Source organism: Astatotilapia calliptera, chromosome 17 (assembly GCF_900246225.1).
Source record: "Astatotilapia calliptera chromosome 17, fAstCal1.2, whole genome shotgun sequence".
NCBI lineage: Eukaryota > Metazoa > Chordata > Actinopteri > Cichliformes > Cichlidae > Astatotilapia > Astatotilapia calliptera.
In genome coordinates, this window is record NC_039318.1 from 4,251,650 (window position 1) to 4,266,818 (window position 15,169).

General features: G+C 39.5%; 1 protein-coding gene across 1 annotated transcript in view; it reads left to right on the forward strand.

Moving 5' to 3' along the window:
- The first annotated feature begins 1,112 nt into the window (after nt 1-1,112).
- The window catches only part of niban1a (niban apoptosis regulator 1a), a 28,726-nt gene continuing 14,669 nt past the window's right edge, over nt 1,113-15,169 (forward strand). Inside the window, exon 1 of the mRNA XM_026147540.1 lies at nt 1,113-1,346. Within this exon, the coding sequence (XP_026003325.1) occupies nt 1,292-1,346 (55 nt within the window). The 5' untranslated portion in view covers nt 1,113-1,291. The remainder of the gene's footprint in view (nt 1,347-15,169) is intronic.

Consider the following 15,169-nt stretch of genomic DNA (forward strand, 5'->3'; position numbering starts at 1 on the left):
TTAAAAGACTTCGTTTTCCAAATCTGTTGCTCTGTGGATAAGTTTGTTTGCGTTGGCTCTTTCCACTGGACATGCTAATATTGGGCTTGTCTGTTAGTCACCAGCAAAACGGTAACCGCAAACTCGAGAGCCATGGAAGTACTAAGAAACTGCAATTCCTCCCATGCATGGCTCCAAAAGTAACTACCGTAAGTCGCTGCAGATTTCAGCGTTAAAATGTCAACCTTTTCAACATTTAAAATCCGGTTTACAGTGTCATACAGAAAAGGGTTTCGGTCTCTGTGGGTAGTTTCTTCCTAGCTACTGTGTGTGAAAAGTATCTTGGATGAGAAGTCAAATGTCAAGTTCAATTGCCTGCTTTTCAATCACTCGAGACTAGCATTGCTTATGTGAGTGATTTATTTGTTTCTTTGATCAACCAAGATGGTTGTGCTTCCACCGAAGCTTATTCAATTCAATTTTATTTGTACAGCGCCAAATCACAACAACAGTCGCCTCAAGGCACTTTATATTATAAGGTAGACCCTACAATAATACATACAGAGGAAAAACCCAACAATCATATGACCCCCTATGAGCAAGCACTTTGGCGACAGTGGGAGGGAAAAACTCCCTTTTAACAGGAAGAAACCTCCAGCAGAACCAGGCTCAGGGAAAGGCGGCCATCTGCTGCGATCGGTTAGGGTGAGAGAAGGAATACAGGATAAAAGACACGCTGTGGAAGAGAGCCTGAGATTAATAGCACATGTAATAACTGAAATAGAAAATCCATAAATAAATAAAAAACAAAAAGATGTTATATAGCTGTTCTTGCAAAAGCAATACGTGTTCGGCACCACATTGCATTCACATCACAATTCTGTTTGCGCAAGCTCCGGGACAGCACAGTTTGGGTTGGTAAAATTCTAGTATTTTTATAAATCTATCACAAGATTGTCCCTTTCTAAGTTTGATGTTTGAAGTAAATATTTTACATTCTACCCTCTTGTCTCCTTGTCTAGATAGAGCACTCCTGAATCCAAAGGGTCAGTTACATTAATATTATTTGTTTATTCATTATTAGTCGTTTGATGAACCGAACTGAATAGAGCTTTTTACAGCTGTGATTCAACAAGTCACGGTGGATGATTAGGGAGACCACAGGCGCTATTGGGGCTGGCCTAAGTGGCGGAGCGTCACTGAATGACACACTGGCAGGAGGAGGAGGAGAGCACGCCCTGCTAGCTGATGTGACGGTGTAAGTACCTGAGTGCAGAACACTACCTGCGGATCGTCTCCTGTCAGAAGCATCATGGGGGGTTCCGCGTCCAGCCTGTTGGATGAAAACAAATCCAAGTACATTAAAGGTAAAAAAAAATTAAATAACCGAGAAAGTTTGAGGTTGAAATTTTGGTATGCGTTGGGTGAGCGACGCAACGAGGGCGCAGCGCACTCCTCAGCGCGTTTCATTGAGCACCGATGAAGAGAGTGGGCTGTTTCTGTCGGGTTTAGAGCGACGTTTCACATCACTGTGTTTTGGAGTCGAGGCGCTTGAAGCTGTTAGTTTGCGCATAAATATAAGAAGCGCGATTTTAATTTGAATTGTAATGCCAGTTTGAGCTTTTTTTACGTGAAAATGTGAGTTAGAGTGGGAAACAGTTCCCGTCGAGAGCCGAGTATCAGGCTACTCGCAAAGCTGTCCGTCTGGTTATGCCTGGTTATCTTTAACCAGGCATTTTGTCCCTCTCCCAATAAGCTCTCTGGAGGGGGGGCGGGGGACACTTTACATGTATTTTTCATGGCAAAAACATTAGTTCATGCATTTATCACTTCCGCCTGGTTAGTCTGGGGGGCTCATGGAGGTCACTCCAGTATTTCCAGTACTGCTAGGAAAAAGGAAAATCAGAGAGATCGAACTTTCTTTCTTTTTTCTCTCTTTCTTTTGGGCGTGTCCAGGGGTGTGGACTAATGTTACCTGTCTTTTATTGTGTGTATGCGTGCACAGCAGACAGGTGCACATGTGGTGATGTGTGTTGCGTAAATAGTGAAATCTGATTTGAAGGCAATCCTTCATGCAGCATCTTCCCTCATGCTTTCTTCATCATACAGGCTGCTCTGAGCTTCATAATTCAAGTTTTTTTTAACCACAAATATGGTTTATTTCAGAGGGACTGGTACTTATAGTGCTTTTCAAAGCCAACTGAGCAGTTTCAGAGTGCTTTTTAGAATAGCTTTGTTCGCTTAGTCACACACACACATTCATACAGCCCTTTATTCCATGAGTAAGTGCCTTGTCTCACACACACTTAAATGAATACACTCAGGGCAAGTTGGACTTTTCTTTCCCACTTCAACATGCAATGTGGGGAGTCGGCTATTAAATCAGCCCCACTCTATTTCCTGATTAACAGGCATACCAGAAGACACCATGCTGTGACAAAATTTGGACTGATTTTGGACCTGATACCAGTTTGCAGTACTCAGCTGTAAAATGGGTTCAACTGGGGCAGTCTGTGTTTATTTTTGTTGCCGTTCTTAATAATATCAGAGTGGAAATGCTCTGTATGTTAGGAAGCCAGTGTTCAGACCTTCATTTAATGACATCCCCTGGGAACTTTCTATCTTCTGGAGTTTATGCTTATGGTCTGTACAAGCTGTTTGTACACTCAGTCTCGGGGTGAAGCGTGTGCTTTCACGTTTGCCTTGTCAGATTTTCCTGGCTGCTACTGAGGGGAGGCTTAAAACAGTCAAGATCAGTGACACTCTAGATCTATTTCTCATGGCCAGAGCATTCTTGTCTATCGTTATGTAGCTGTGAAATGTGTGTACAGGGTGGAGCGTGGCAATTTGGTGAGTAGTTTCCAAGGTTGGGTTAGATGAAGTGATCCTACTGCAGTACATAGTGTATGATTCATAAGCTGACAAAGGTCCAGTTTTGATGGAGCTCCGTCCCTTGACACTCACTAGCAGTTTTTCTGACTGATGTAATTTGACCTTTTTCTGACTGTGTCTGAACATATTTCTAACTCTGACTATATCATTCTCCAAAGCGATGTCTTCTTGTTGTTAAACTGTTAGCAGAGGGCTGTGTTGCTTGGTGCTGCATGTTAACACATTGGAGTTATAAAAAGGGGAGTAGAGAAGGAATATGGGATACCACCCCCCACCCGCCCCTCAGAAAAACCCCAGACCTTACATCCCACATACCCCAGATTCACACAGGATAAAGGGGGCTTGAATGTTTGATTCATGGTGTGTTGTCATTCAGTTCCAGTTTGGTTTGGTGTCATTATTCTCCAGGTTATTAAGCTTAAATTATTACAGTGGCCTTAGAAATATCAAATGTTTAGCATTGAAATGAATTCAGTTTTATGTTTATTTTTGGGGGGGGGGGCGAAGCAATCTTTCGTTATTTATTTTTTTTGTAGTGTTAATCAGACTTGAAAATATGAGTTGATCAGCTGCAGATGAATCTGTTTTGAAGAAAAGTTGTGCCACGTTCCACACTCTTGCAACCTGTTATTTTTAACGATATGCTGCTTTTCCTAGTCTTGTGTTTACAAAATTGATTCTCTTTGAATTTGTGTTTTCTGACAGTTGACCAAGATACAACCTCTAAAGCTGAAAAAACAAGCAAATGCAGAGGCAAAAATTATAGGTCATCTAGGCCCTGCATTGATTCACAGTTGTCCCAGGAGTCTGCTAGGCTTCATCCAATACTTTGAGCCATTATACTATAAGGCAGAGACAAATCTCTTGAAAAATCCTGAATACAAATGTATAGGAAAATTCCATTACATCAAATATCTCGCCTACTTATGTTCATGTACAAGCATAGTCTGCAGCTCTCTGATGCAATCACATTGGTGCGTAAATTTGTGCATAGTAATTGTAACCAGCATGGAAGAAAATCTCTCCAGACCTCATTTTGGGGAAAAGTCATTGAACTTAAGCCTTTATTTAATTAGGGACCTACTAAAAACTGAAAACTGCATCTACTAGGAGTCTGAGGGGTAGTTTTGTGGACTTCATAATACACTGCAAGTGTTAATATTTCCAAGCATTACAGTGCTTAGATGTAAATTTACCTGTAATTCTCTCTATAGTAAAAGATTTCAGGGTTAACATTGTCATAGGCTACCATATGCTTCACTTGAGCTTAGGGCAGAGGGTCTGCAAGAAACTTGGAGCATCAGAAACTTTGCTTCCTGCATTCTGATTGCTGGCATTGCTTTCAAAAAATGATCAACTTTTCACATCTAACATTACTGCTGCTGTGTCAGGAGACATGCAGGTAGGGGTGGGCGATATAAACGATAGAAACGATATAAATTTGGCCAACGATAGAGATTTTGACTATACCGCTCTATCGCGATAGCGCATGTTGATGATGTCATCAAGCTGTGCCTGTTTTGGTCGAAAGCATTGCAGCGGCTACAACCATTATCATCTGCAAATTATGCCGGGCGTCAGTCACAGCAAGAGAGATGAAGCACTTTTGAAATATGGGGAAAGCCAAAAACTGAGCTTATATATCGTGATATATATCGTTACCGCACGTTCTTCAAATTATATCGCGATATGGATTTTAGGCCATATCGCCCAGCCCTACATGCAGGGATATTTACTTGACAGTTCTGTCTGATATCAGGCTGCTTTTGTGTCTTTTCATTATGACAGTTATCAGCTTTTTCAGTTTTTCATGCTGATTATAAATATAGTTGAATTTATCAATCTTTGCACTTTAACAGATGAGATATATTTCAGTGAAATAGCTGCTAATTTTCAAGGCTCTCTGCACATTCTGACACATAAACTATATGGACAAAAGTAGTGGGTTGCACCTGTTAATCTTTGAATTCAGGTGTTTTCAGACCCATTGCCACAAATGTATACAATCGAGCACGTAGACATGCAGCCTGCCTAGCGTTTCTGAAAGAGTGGATCATTCTGAAGAGCTCACTAAATTAGAGCACGGTACTGTAATACCCAACCAGACATTTCACGGGCCACTGTAAGTGGTATTACTGCCTAATGGAAGCAATTAGGAACCACAGCAACTCTTTCACGAAGTCGCTGACCACGTAATGTTACAGAGCAGGACTGTCGAGTGCTGAGGCACATGCACCGGTAGGTTCATGGTGTGGGTTTTTATTGCCAAGCAGCTCCTGGAGGTGTAATGTGTAGGTGGCCCAATATTTTTGTCCATATACTGTAGCTGTGTATGTGTGTGTGTGTGTGTTGTTGTTGTTCCTTCCTCAGCAACAAACCTAAACTTGAAAAACGTAGTCCTCAGTGATGATCAAACTGCCTGTATATGAACTACACCAGAGGAGAGGCTGTGTTGCTGTGTCTGAGAGCACAAAAGCTGATATGTCTGTATGTGTGTTTGAATGAACTCATAAATCTGAGAGAGAAAATGAGCCATTGTTAAAGAAAACAAACTCTCCCCTCTTAATTCCTAAGTAAACTTTAAAAGATGTTTTTAGATATTTCATTTACACACTCTCCCTCTTTTTAGTTGGTGATTATATGCATGTGGTCTAAATGTCAAAGATTTCCCTTTATCCTCTTAAATCTACTTCTTTTGGCTTGAACACGTGTTGCTGGTGTGAAGGTTACAGACTAAGGTAACTGCAACATTTTGTATTCACTTGTAAGTAATGGTCAAGCAGTTTTCAGCAGTTCCCCACACTTACTTAGGAGGTTATTAAGATATGCTTTAATTTGTGTTTTCTGAAGTGTCGGTATTTACTTAATCAGCAAAATATGTCATTTGGCCAAATGTTGGCGAATACTCATATATGTAACAAATAATTCGGGACTTTATATTAGCTGTAATAAAAGTTTATTGTGGCAGTTAAGGGGGCTTTCATTGCTGTAGTGTTGTGGAGAGTCTGTTTTTGCTGTAAGCCTGCCATCCTTCATGCTGTGTCACTCTGCCTCCAGCTGCCATTACACAATCCCTCAGATATTCAGAGAGCTGAGAGAAACTGTGGGACTTTTCCACCCTTTGGATCTGAATGCACTGCTCTGTACAAAGAGAGGAAACTGCTGCTGCTCAGGCTCTCAGCTGGAAACCCACCTGTTGTTTACTCCGAACAACTGACCAACAACTAACTACTGTTTTCATAGTTTGGATTGTTTCCACCAAATGACCTTGGAACACTATATATGATTTGACATTATATGCTGGTTGATACACAGCCTCTGATCATCAAGTGAATAAAAACTAAAAGCACAAAGTCTAAGGAGCTTGGAAAGAAAAAAGCATCTGGGCTTCCTTAAGTTCCTTGAAGACATTTCACGTCTCATCCAAGAAGCTTCTTCAGTTCTAGAGTCAAATGGTGGAGAGTCCCAGATTTAAGCCCTGTGGGAGTTTCCCTCCAAGAGCGACAATGGTCCTCCTATTGATCCTCTACTTAATCACACGAGCCAAGGCGTGGAAACGGGTGTAGGTCGAAGCCTTCTTTGGGTTGTACTCTTTAGATTTCGAGGGTGGGACGTCTTTCACTGTAAAAACTGTCTCTTGGTTACTTACTCAACATTAGTCATGAGTGAGGATCCTCAACATGAATCCACCCTGCATCTACTGATGAAGATGTGTATAGAGTTTGCATTGGTGCTGCTTCTGCTCATTTAAATCTCAAATGAGCACTGTGGCCTGTACATGAAAGATGGCGATGGCACAGGTGATTCTGAGCTCCACATTCTGACGTCTCAACTTTAGCAGATGCTGTGGTTTTGGAGCTGGAGGTCAACACAAGCTTGTTAGCTGATGGTTATCTGATAACACCAACAAGCTTGTTAAATGACCTTCATTCATAAACTACTTGTTTATTCTTTCCACAAGTTTATGTGTGATACTTAATAATAGTAATAATAAACAGCGACAGTGTATATTTATATATTACTTTTCAATCAGGGAAGTTGAAGCACAGACAGAAGTTAATATTTTGTCGATGAAGTTGCAAGGGAAGTCTGTTTAAGGCTGTTGTGAGTGTAAACATAAGGACTGTGGACAAAAGACCTTTATTTTTTACTTATGTAATCAAGTCACGATGGCATGCAACTGTTAAACTGGCTCTACAAGCCATGAAACTTGCTGAAATGCAGTTGTTCAAGAAGAGCTTATGATGAGTGTCAGCCATCTGTAGCAATTTCTCAGGTTATGTAAGCCTGATAGAGAGAACATCTCTAATGAGAGTGGCATTTCTTAGTGCAGCAAAACCTTTCAGCTATGGGTGGAATGGTTGGCACTAACTGTTGCTGCCATGTTTAATTTTATTGGTAACTTTATTTGACAGCACCTGAACGACTACGTTTCTCAAATAATTCTTAAACCACAGGGATTCCAAAGCTTCTCTGCTGCACATTAAAATATTATTAATGTGGCTCCCAAGGAGACTATTATTTCTTACAAATGACCAATGAAGTATTTTCTGTCATTAATTTATTTAAGTTAATTAGCTTTTGTAAACATGCAAATGCTTTTATATTTTCCATTGTTCTACAAAAACAGGCAATGAGCAAATCAGTTATGCTCATGAATTATATTCATACAGTTGTACATTTCAGCCATTATAGCCTGATACTTCTGACAGCTCTACATGCAGCGGTGAAATGTACAGTACAAGTTGACGTACTGCACTGTGTTGCTGTGGCGTATTTTCATTTCTCTGTGTGTGTTCTCACAATACTTGTATTTCTGTCAAAGACACCCACACGCATGCGCTCGTGCCGTCTTCCTCTCCACTCACTCTGCCTTTGTCTCTATGGGCCATTGTTTTTTTTCTGCCTTTCAGCGAGTTACTGTTTCAGGTATTTCCTGACTTGCCAAACCTTCAGTGCAGACACTGGACTTCAATTTAGTGTTATTCCTCTTAGCACAATGCTCCCAGTATTTACTATTAACTATACTTGTTTCTTAAACCTGTTTACTGAAGTCTGACTTGGTAAAAGCCATGTGCTGTAACTACAAACTTGATGCTTGTCCATTTGCTCATGTGGGTTTACATGTTTACATGAATGCATGTAAAAGCATGCATGACATGAGCCGACATGTTAATGTTTCAACATTTGTTGTCCTGGAAGAACTTTGGGATTTTTCCACTAGACGGTAAACCGTAAACCTGGTATCTAAATGAACCTCTCTCCAACTTTACCTCTGAAAGACCTTCTTTCTGGCATTCTCCTCTTATACACTGTCATGTCATCATAATAACAATCCCAGTAATCGTCTCAGAGGTCATGTTCAAGGTTCTAAAACCCATTTTAAAAACATGTAAAAAATCATACATCTAGGGATGCACCATTCAGTTTTTTTCCACTTAGGACGCCATACAGATATCCTGGCTGTGAGTGTATACTGAGTACAAATCTAGAGATGACCAGTAGATTTCCCTGATTGCTCATCAGATACCATGTTTTTAAAAAAAAGACAAGTTTTCACTGAATCTTTTGAGGATGGAATGCTTTATGTGCCAAACAGAATAAAGCACATCTGTAAAGTTACAGCATGTGTTGCATTGTCATTGGAATTTACATGTATTCAGTCGCTGGTACAGAAACTGTATAAATGTTTTTATGCCTCGTCCTATCGATGCCTCACAAAATAACAAGTGGAAGGCCTAAAACATATCTATAGCAGTTGAATAGTATCTTAACCCACATCTTTAAGTAACAGGAAAAGTCATAAGACCTTAAAGATGTATTTGGCCCTTCAGTCGATACATCTTCTGTTTGCCGAAATGTCATCAAAAATGATCTTAATCAAAGGGTTGCTTTCAAAAAGGCATTCCTAAAGAAGGAAAATAGAGAAAACTTGGATTCCCAACAGGAACGGAAGTGTACAAGTATATCAAAATAGTACTTTTTCTTTGATGCTGTATTTGCAATATTACTGAAAAATATATACATCATGATTGTTAAAACATATATTTTGTAAAATACTTTTTTTTTTTTTTTATATAAAACTGCTCACTACCAAACACTTGCTTCTGTGCAGTCAGACTATGGACAGCTTTCTGGTCTGGTAATGTGAAGTTTGTACCATACAGGGGCCCTTCAGTTTATTTTGGCGAGCCACAAAACTATTTTCATGTTGCCTCACTTATAAAACAGACTTTTGCCATAAAAGACTGCAGGAAAAGTTTTTACTCTGGCTCAGGATGTCTAATTTTTAGTCTTTTTCTTTTGAGTTTACTTGTTGCTGCAGAAACAGACTCAGAAAATATTCAAAGAATTTCAAGAGAGGACATTTCTGAACAGTTGCATTAACTTGGAAGCATCTGCATGAAACTGAATGAATAATCTAGTCCATGATTATCCTGTGACATGAAGTGGAAGTGGAAGAGCAGGTCTCTCCTGTGAAACTAGGACTTGCAGTTGAAATCCTGCAACACTCCCCTGCACATACTCATAGTTCACATACCAAGATATTGTTCAGGTAAGAAACTGGGCACCTGCCTATACTGCATTGCAGTGACTGTTGTCTACATTCCTTTTGGGTTGTAGTGTTCCCTGATGTTTGTTTGTTTGTTGTTGTTTTTTTTGAGCTAGTAAGTGAATTCCTTTGCACACAATTAAAGATTATTCCGTTCATAATGGTTGTTTTACTTATAGGATAATCCAGATTATAGACTTAGGTGAGATCCTTTGGGTTTCATATTCTTGTTAACATGCAACAAGTGTAAGTGGTGTAACGCACAACACCTACTGCACTGCACCTGTTCACATATTTCATTGCAGTGTCATCAGTTTCTACCGAGTCTGACAACAGAAACACATTTGTGCTTTTGTGTGTCACCTTTAATAAACACACAAATCAAAAATGGCCTGAGCTTGTCTTTCCATCAGCAAACAGAAGAGTCATTAGTAAAAGAAATGGCTTCATTAAGAAGACGGTTGGATTTGCTGGAGTCATGAACCTTTTAAGTATATTTCAATGTCTGCAAGAAATCTCACAGAAAGCTGTAACGGGTACCTGAAACCAGCATAGGCTTGCAGACATGGAATAATTCCTGAGATGGATGGATTACTACTGAATACAAAGATACTGATACAGGCTGAATCTATAATACAGTAGATTTGAGTTTTGACTTATGACTTATGTGACCAAATGTAGGTGCATTTGGTTTTTAATTGTGATTCGACAGCCTGTTCTCACTCCCGAGGTGTAATATAATGATGATTTGTCAAGTCCCGAGGGGATCCTGAGGAACGCGAAAGGTGACCTTCCACATTCTTATGCTATGCGCCATCTTATGTTATGGAAGGAATCCAGTAGAATGACGCTCCTGGGGTAATACACTTTCCGGACATGTATTTCAGCTTTAACCCTAAGCTTATCCCTAAGCTTAACCAGCACTTTAATGACGTTAGTGTTTTCCAAAGCAATTTAAGTAAAACGAACGTACATGTGTAGATTCATTCCAAACGGTTCTCATGTTTCCTAATTCTTCCGATCTCGTATATAGGGACGTGTTGGGTGCCCGGAAGCATAATATACAGGTGATTTGTCACCTAGCGTAAAATGTTGCGCTGTGGGAGTGAGAACATGTTGTTTGAACATGCATTTGTATTATATTGCATTAGGATGGCATTGAGAGGAGGAACTGCTGCTATTTTCCTTTTCTCACCGATGCAGAAACTGTTCATTTTGATTCTTTATAGTAATTCTTATACTGTAGATGGAGTTTTTTTGTTTGTTTTTCTACTTCAGAGAGTTTTCTGGGTGTTGGATGAGGCCTGGACCCCTCCTCTACATATAGGTACTCTAACCTAAAGGGTCACTATACCCAAAAGTAATTTTGTTAACATTTGATTGCCTGTAAAAGGGAAGAAAAAAAAACTAGTCATGGGAGTTAGTAGTGAACATAAGTTAAACGAGCTCACACTAATAAATTAGATCTGTTAACCCTACACAGAAAAGACCGGTATTAAAAGAAATGCATTCTGAATGTATTCTGACAACAAGCATGGGATGACAGAGGACTAAAATACACGGCGGAGTAATCAGGAAACGGGAAACGGAAGGGAAACACAGCTGGGACTAATCAGGCAGGACGAGACAAGGGAAGCAAAACTGAATGCATTGACTTAAGACACGGACCTTCAAAGTAAAACAGGAAACACACCGACTTAACTTACAGACCCAGACTCAGAGACACAAGCTGACACGATACTGAGGGAACATAAAGACGGGGATGACTAGACAGGAAACGTGGAACCAGGACGGGCACAGAGAAAACATGAGGACAGAGACTGAACGCAGAACAGGGAATGTCAAAACAAAACAAGCACATGACAGACACAGACATGGAGAACAGAGGAAGCACGGGAACCAAAGCCTAAGAACTAGAAATTCTCCAGAAACATAACAAGAATTAATCCGACACATAAGATGATATTAATCAAAACATATACCCTTTATACCAGTGTTTGGCCTTCTTGAAGCCCCTATTCAAGTTAGCTCTCGATAGGTCTCACGTATAATACAATGCAAAAATGCTCATTTTAGCTCTGGGTACATTTTAGTAATGTTATCTTGCATCTGGTTTAAAAGTCCAACATTTTCCCTGTCAGCTGTAGACAGCCCATGGCTATAACATTTTTAGCCCCAGTATCTCCAGGTATGCAGTTACCTCTGTTTGTCACTCACTATCATTGTCTCTTCTATTTATCACATGGCTTGTTAGCTCCTCCCTTTCTTTATCAGGGCTGGATCAGGTGACCCTGAATCCTGCATTGAATCATTAGTTATTATAAATCTTTGGCTCTGTGCTACAAAGCAAGTACAGCATACATGCCTATGGTATGTTGTTGTTGTCAGGATTCACTTACCCTAACATTGTCCACATAAAGATGGTTATCAGCTTGTTAAGGTAAACCCAGGTTTTCCCTTACATGTTCACATAAAAAGGATTGTGTCGTCAGAATCTAGCCAATCTAAAAGGGGCATTTCGTGGATCACGTGACTCTTCTTTAAGGCAGATGGATTCCTCTGAGTGCCACGTACTCCAAACAGAGACATTATCAGATGATAATAAAATAGTGAATAAAAAGCAGATCTGTAGGTAGATTGTGGTTAAATTAATTAAATGGTTGAACAAGTATTCTTGGTGTGTGTTCTTTGTTCTAGTAGCTATAATTCCAGCAGTGTAAAAGGCTTAACAGTAGACTGAAATAAAGTAGAACAATTTTCTAATCATTTTCTAAATCACTTAATTACCGTGGCAATGTGATAAGTGCATTTCCTTCAGTAAGGGACAGCTTAACAATAACAGACTCTATGAACTTAAAACACGACATTCAGTAAGCTAAAGGAATCGCTCTCTCTGTCAGTCAGTTTCCTTGTCCCGCTAATCAGTCTTTCTCAAAGTCCTTGTATCTCTCTCTCTGACTCTTCTGCTATCTGTTATCCAAAGCATCGTTAGCATCATGTAGCACACCATGTGGCTGAATTGTTTCTCTGTAAGAGCGACACACACATATCTGTTCCCAGGATAACGTTGGGAGAAATGTATAAAAAGGCCCAACAGGATTGCTCTGACAAGCACTCACATAGACGTTCACCGAGAGTGAAAATAAATGCATTAGAACTCGCTCCTCTGTGTGTCTCACTTCATAAGGGAATTTTTGTGACAGCTAACCACACTGTGTCAATAATTTTTTTTGTTTTGTATTTTAGAGCAATAAGTTGAAAGTTGATTGAAAGGAAGCCCAGCTAAGCTACATGCTAACACTAGCAAACTTGCTAGCAGCAGTCGTAAATTGTACAGGCGTAACACATGGACACACGTCTGAATCAGAATTTTCCTAAACAAAAAGATACATCCTGTCTTGGAAAGGATGTATCATACAGCAAGCCATGACCTTAGTTGTTATCATGTATTTATTTATTTATTTAAATCAGTGATTTATGAAAAGGTGCTAAAGGCACCTTTCTGTGTTTGCATGATCACTTAACCTGAAAAAGAGGATACATTAACCAAATAGTGGCTGCAGACATTTTGCATAAACAGCAGCAGATTTGAGCTGAAGGTTCACAGACACTTAGCTCAGTCTCGTCAGAGACGATTTGAGATAACCTTGTGAAGAGGCTCCACTGAGACTACGAAAATAACTTTTTATTTTTTATTGTTAAATGTATTCTAACAGAAAGCTTAGAGAGCTGGCAGCCAGAATAAGTGTGCCTGTAAGTGTGTATATATAAGTTAGTAGGGGTATTTCCTGGAGGTGGGAATCACCATACATCCCACGATACGATATTATCACAATACTTAATGCACAATACGATATTATTGCAATTTTAAAAAATATTTTGCGATATTCAGATTCTGTACATAAAGGTAAACTTTATCAATATTCATTTTATCTAATATCAAAGTCTCGCACTCAGTCTTTCTCTCATTTCAGTCAGTTTTATTGTTGACAAACTGAACGGTTTGTATTACAGTCTAGTCCAACTTAACTGAATGCAACCATCTGGTACAATTATAGCTATTCTGAACTATGCAATTTATGAAAACTATGCAGCCCCTTCAGCAACTGAAGAATTTGAAAGTAAATTAAAACAAAATATAATTTTGCGTTAAATAAAAAAGTTTTAAACTTAATTAAAATAAAACATGTCTTAAATTAAAATAAGTAAACTGTCATGTTTATTGCTGCCAAAAAAAAAGTTAAACACATTTGGACAGTGAAGGAATGTCAGGATTCTTGCTCAGAAAAAGGATCAACATGCTCTGAAGTCAGAGCACAAAAACCTTTTTGTAACAAAATATCGATTTCTGCTGTCCCTGTATCGATACATCATTAGCAAACAAAATATCGCGATACTACACAGTATTGATTTTTTCCACCACCCCTAGTATTTCCTTGTTTGTAGCTGCAGTGCAGAGGATCCCCGCCCACACACATCTGCATCAATAAGGTGAAACCAGCTACTAAATGATTCACAGCTTATGTTTTAGTACTTAGTGACACAATAATCCATTAAAACACCATTCACCTTTGTTTTATTCACTACATACATGAACTTCTCTGAGGTTTTCCATCTTCAACATTTTGTCCAGTATATCCACTATCCCTTGTATGCACATGTCCAAATCATCTCACCTTTTCCTCTATGTTCTCTTGAAGCAGAACAGCCAGCAGTTTACATCATTACATCATCATCTGTCTTTGCCGTGATGGAAAGTGTCTGGCCATGTAAACTGTTTTACAGAAAGGAATTTTACTCAACTTTAGATCAAGGGTATTTAAATGTTTCATAGTTGTTGTCTTCATCTTTCGGCTGCTCCTTTTAGGCATTGCCACAGTGGATGATTTTCCTCAATCTCACCATATTGCTAGCATCCTGTTCTGTCACACCAACCGTTTTCCATGTCCTTCCTCCACTACATCCTCCTTATCAGTACCTAGTGACACAATAGTCCATTAAAACACACTCCATTATCCTTTATTTTATGCACAACATACGTGAACTTCTCTGAAGTCTTCATTCTCGATGTATTCTTCTGTCATAAATGACCGTGACATTCATTTCCACCCACTCCTCACCTTGCTTGTACTCTTTTCTGCACGTCTCTTGCGGACTGTCTGTTGCTTTGAATGGTTGACCACACGTTTACCTTACACTTGCCTTCCTGTCATGCACACATATATTGTGCTCCATACTCTCACTACAAATCACAGTGTGTACTGCAAGTCGTCCATATAGACCTGTCCATCACCACTGCAAGCAAGAATGGGCTCAGAGCCTGATACTTGATGTTATCCCAACCCACCTGTCACTCCTAGTGCACACTGGGTGGAATTTTGTCCCACTCTTCCTTCAGGCTTCCTTAGAACTCACTAGCCTTCACCTTTGCCACCTTTCTCTTTCACTTTCTCCTAGCTTCCGAGTACTTCTGACTATGACTATGACAAACTACTACTACTACTACGCCACTTTTTCTTTGTTCTTTTCCTTCCTCAATCCACAATTAGGTCTTGTGAGTGCTGCTGATTGTGAGTCAGTATCAAGTAGATAATTTGACATGGGTTGAATTGAAATGTTCCATAAACCATTATGAAATTACAGCCATTAGTTCATATGCTGTAGCCAGTACATGAAGGCCATTAAGGCTGCTATACTATATTATTTCCCATTATGATTCCAATAAGAGTCTGTGAAAAATGCATA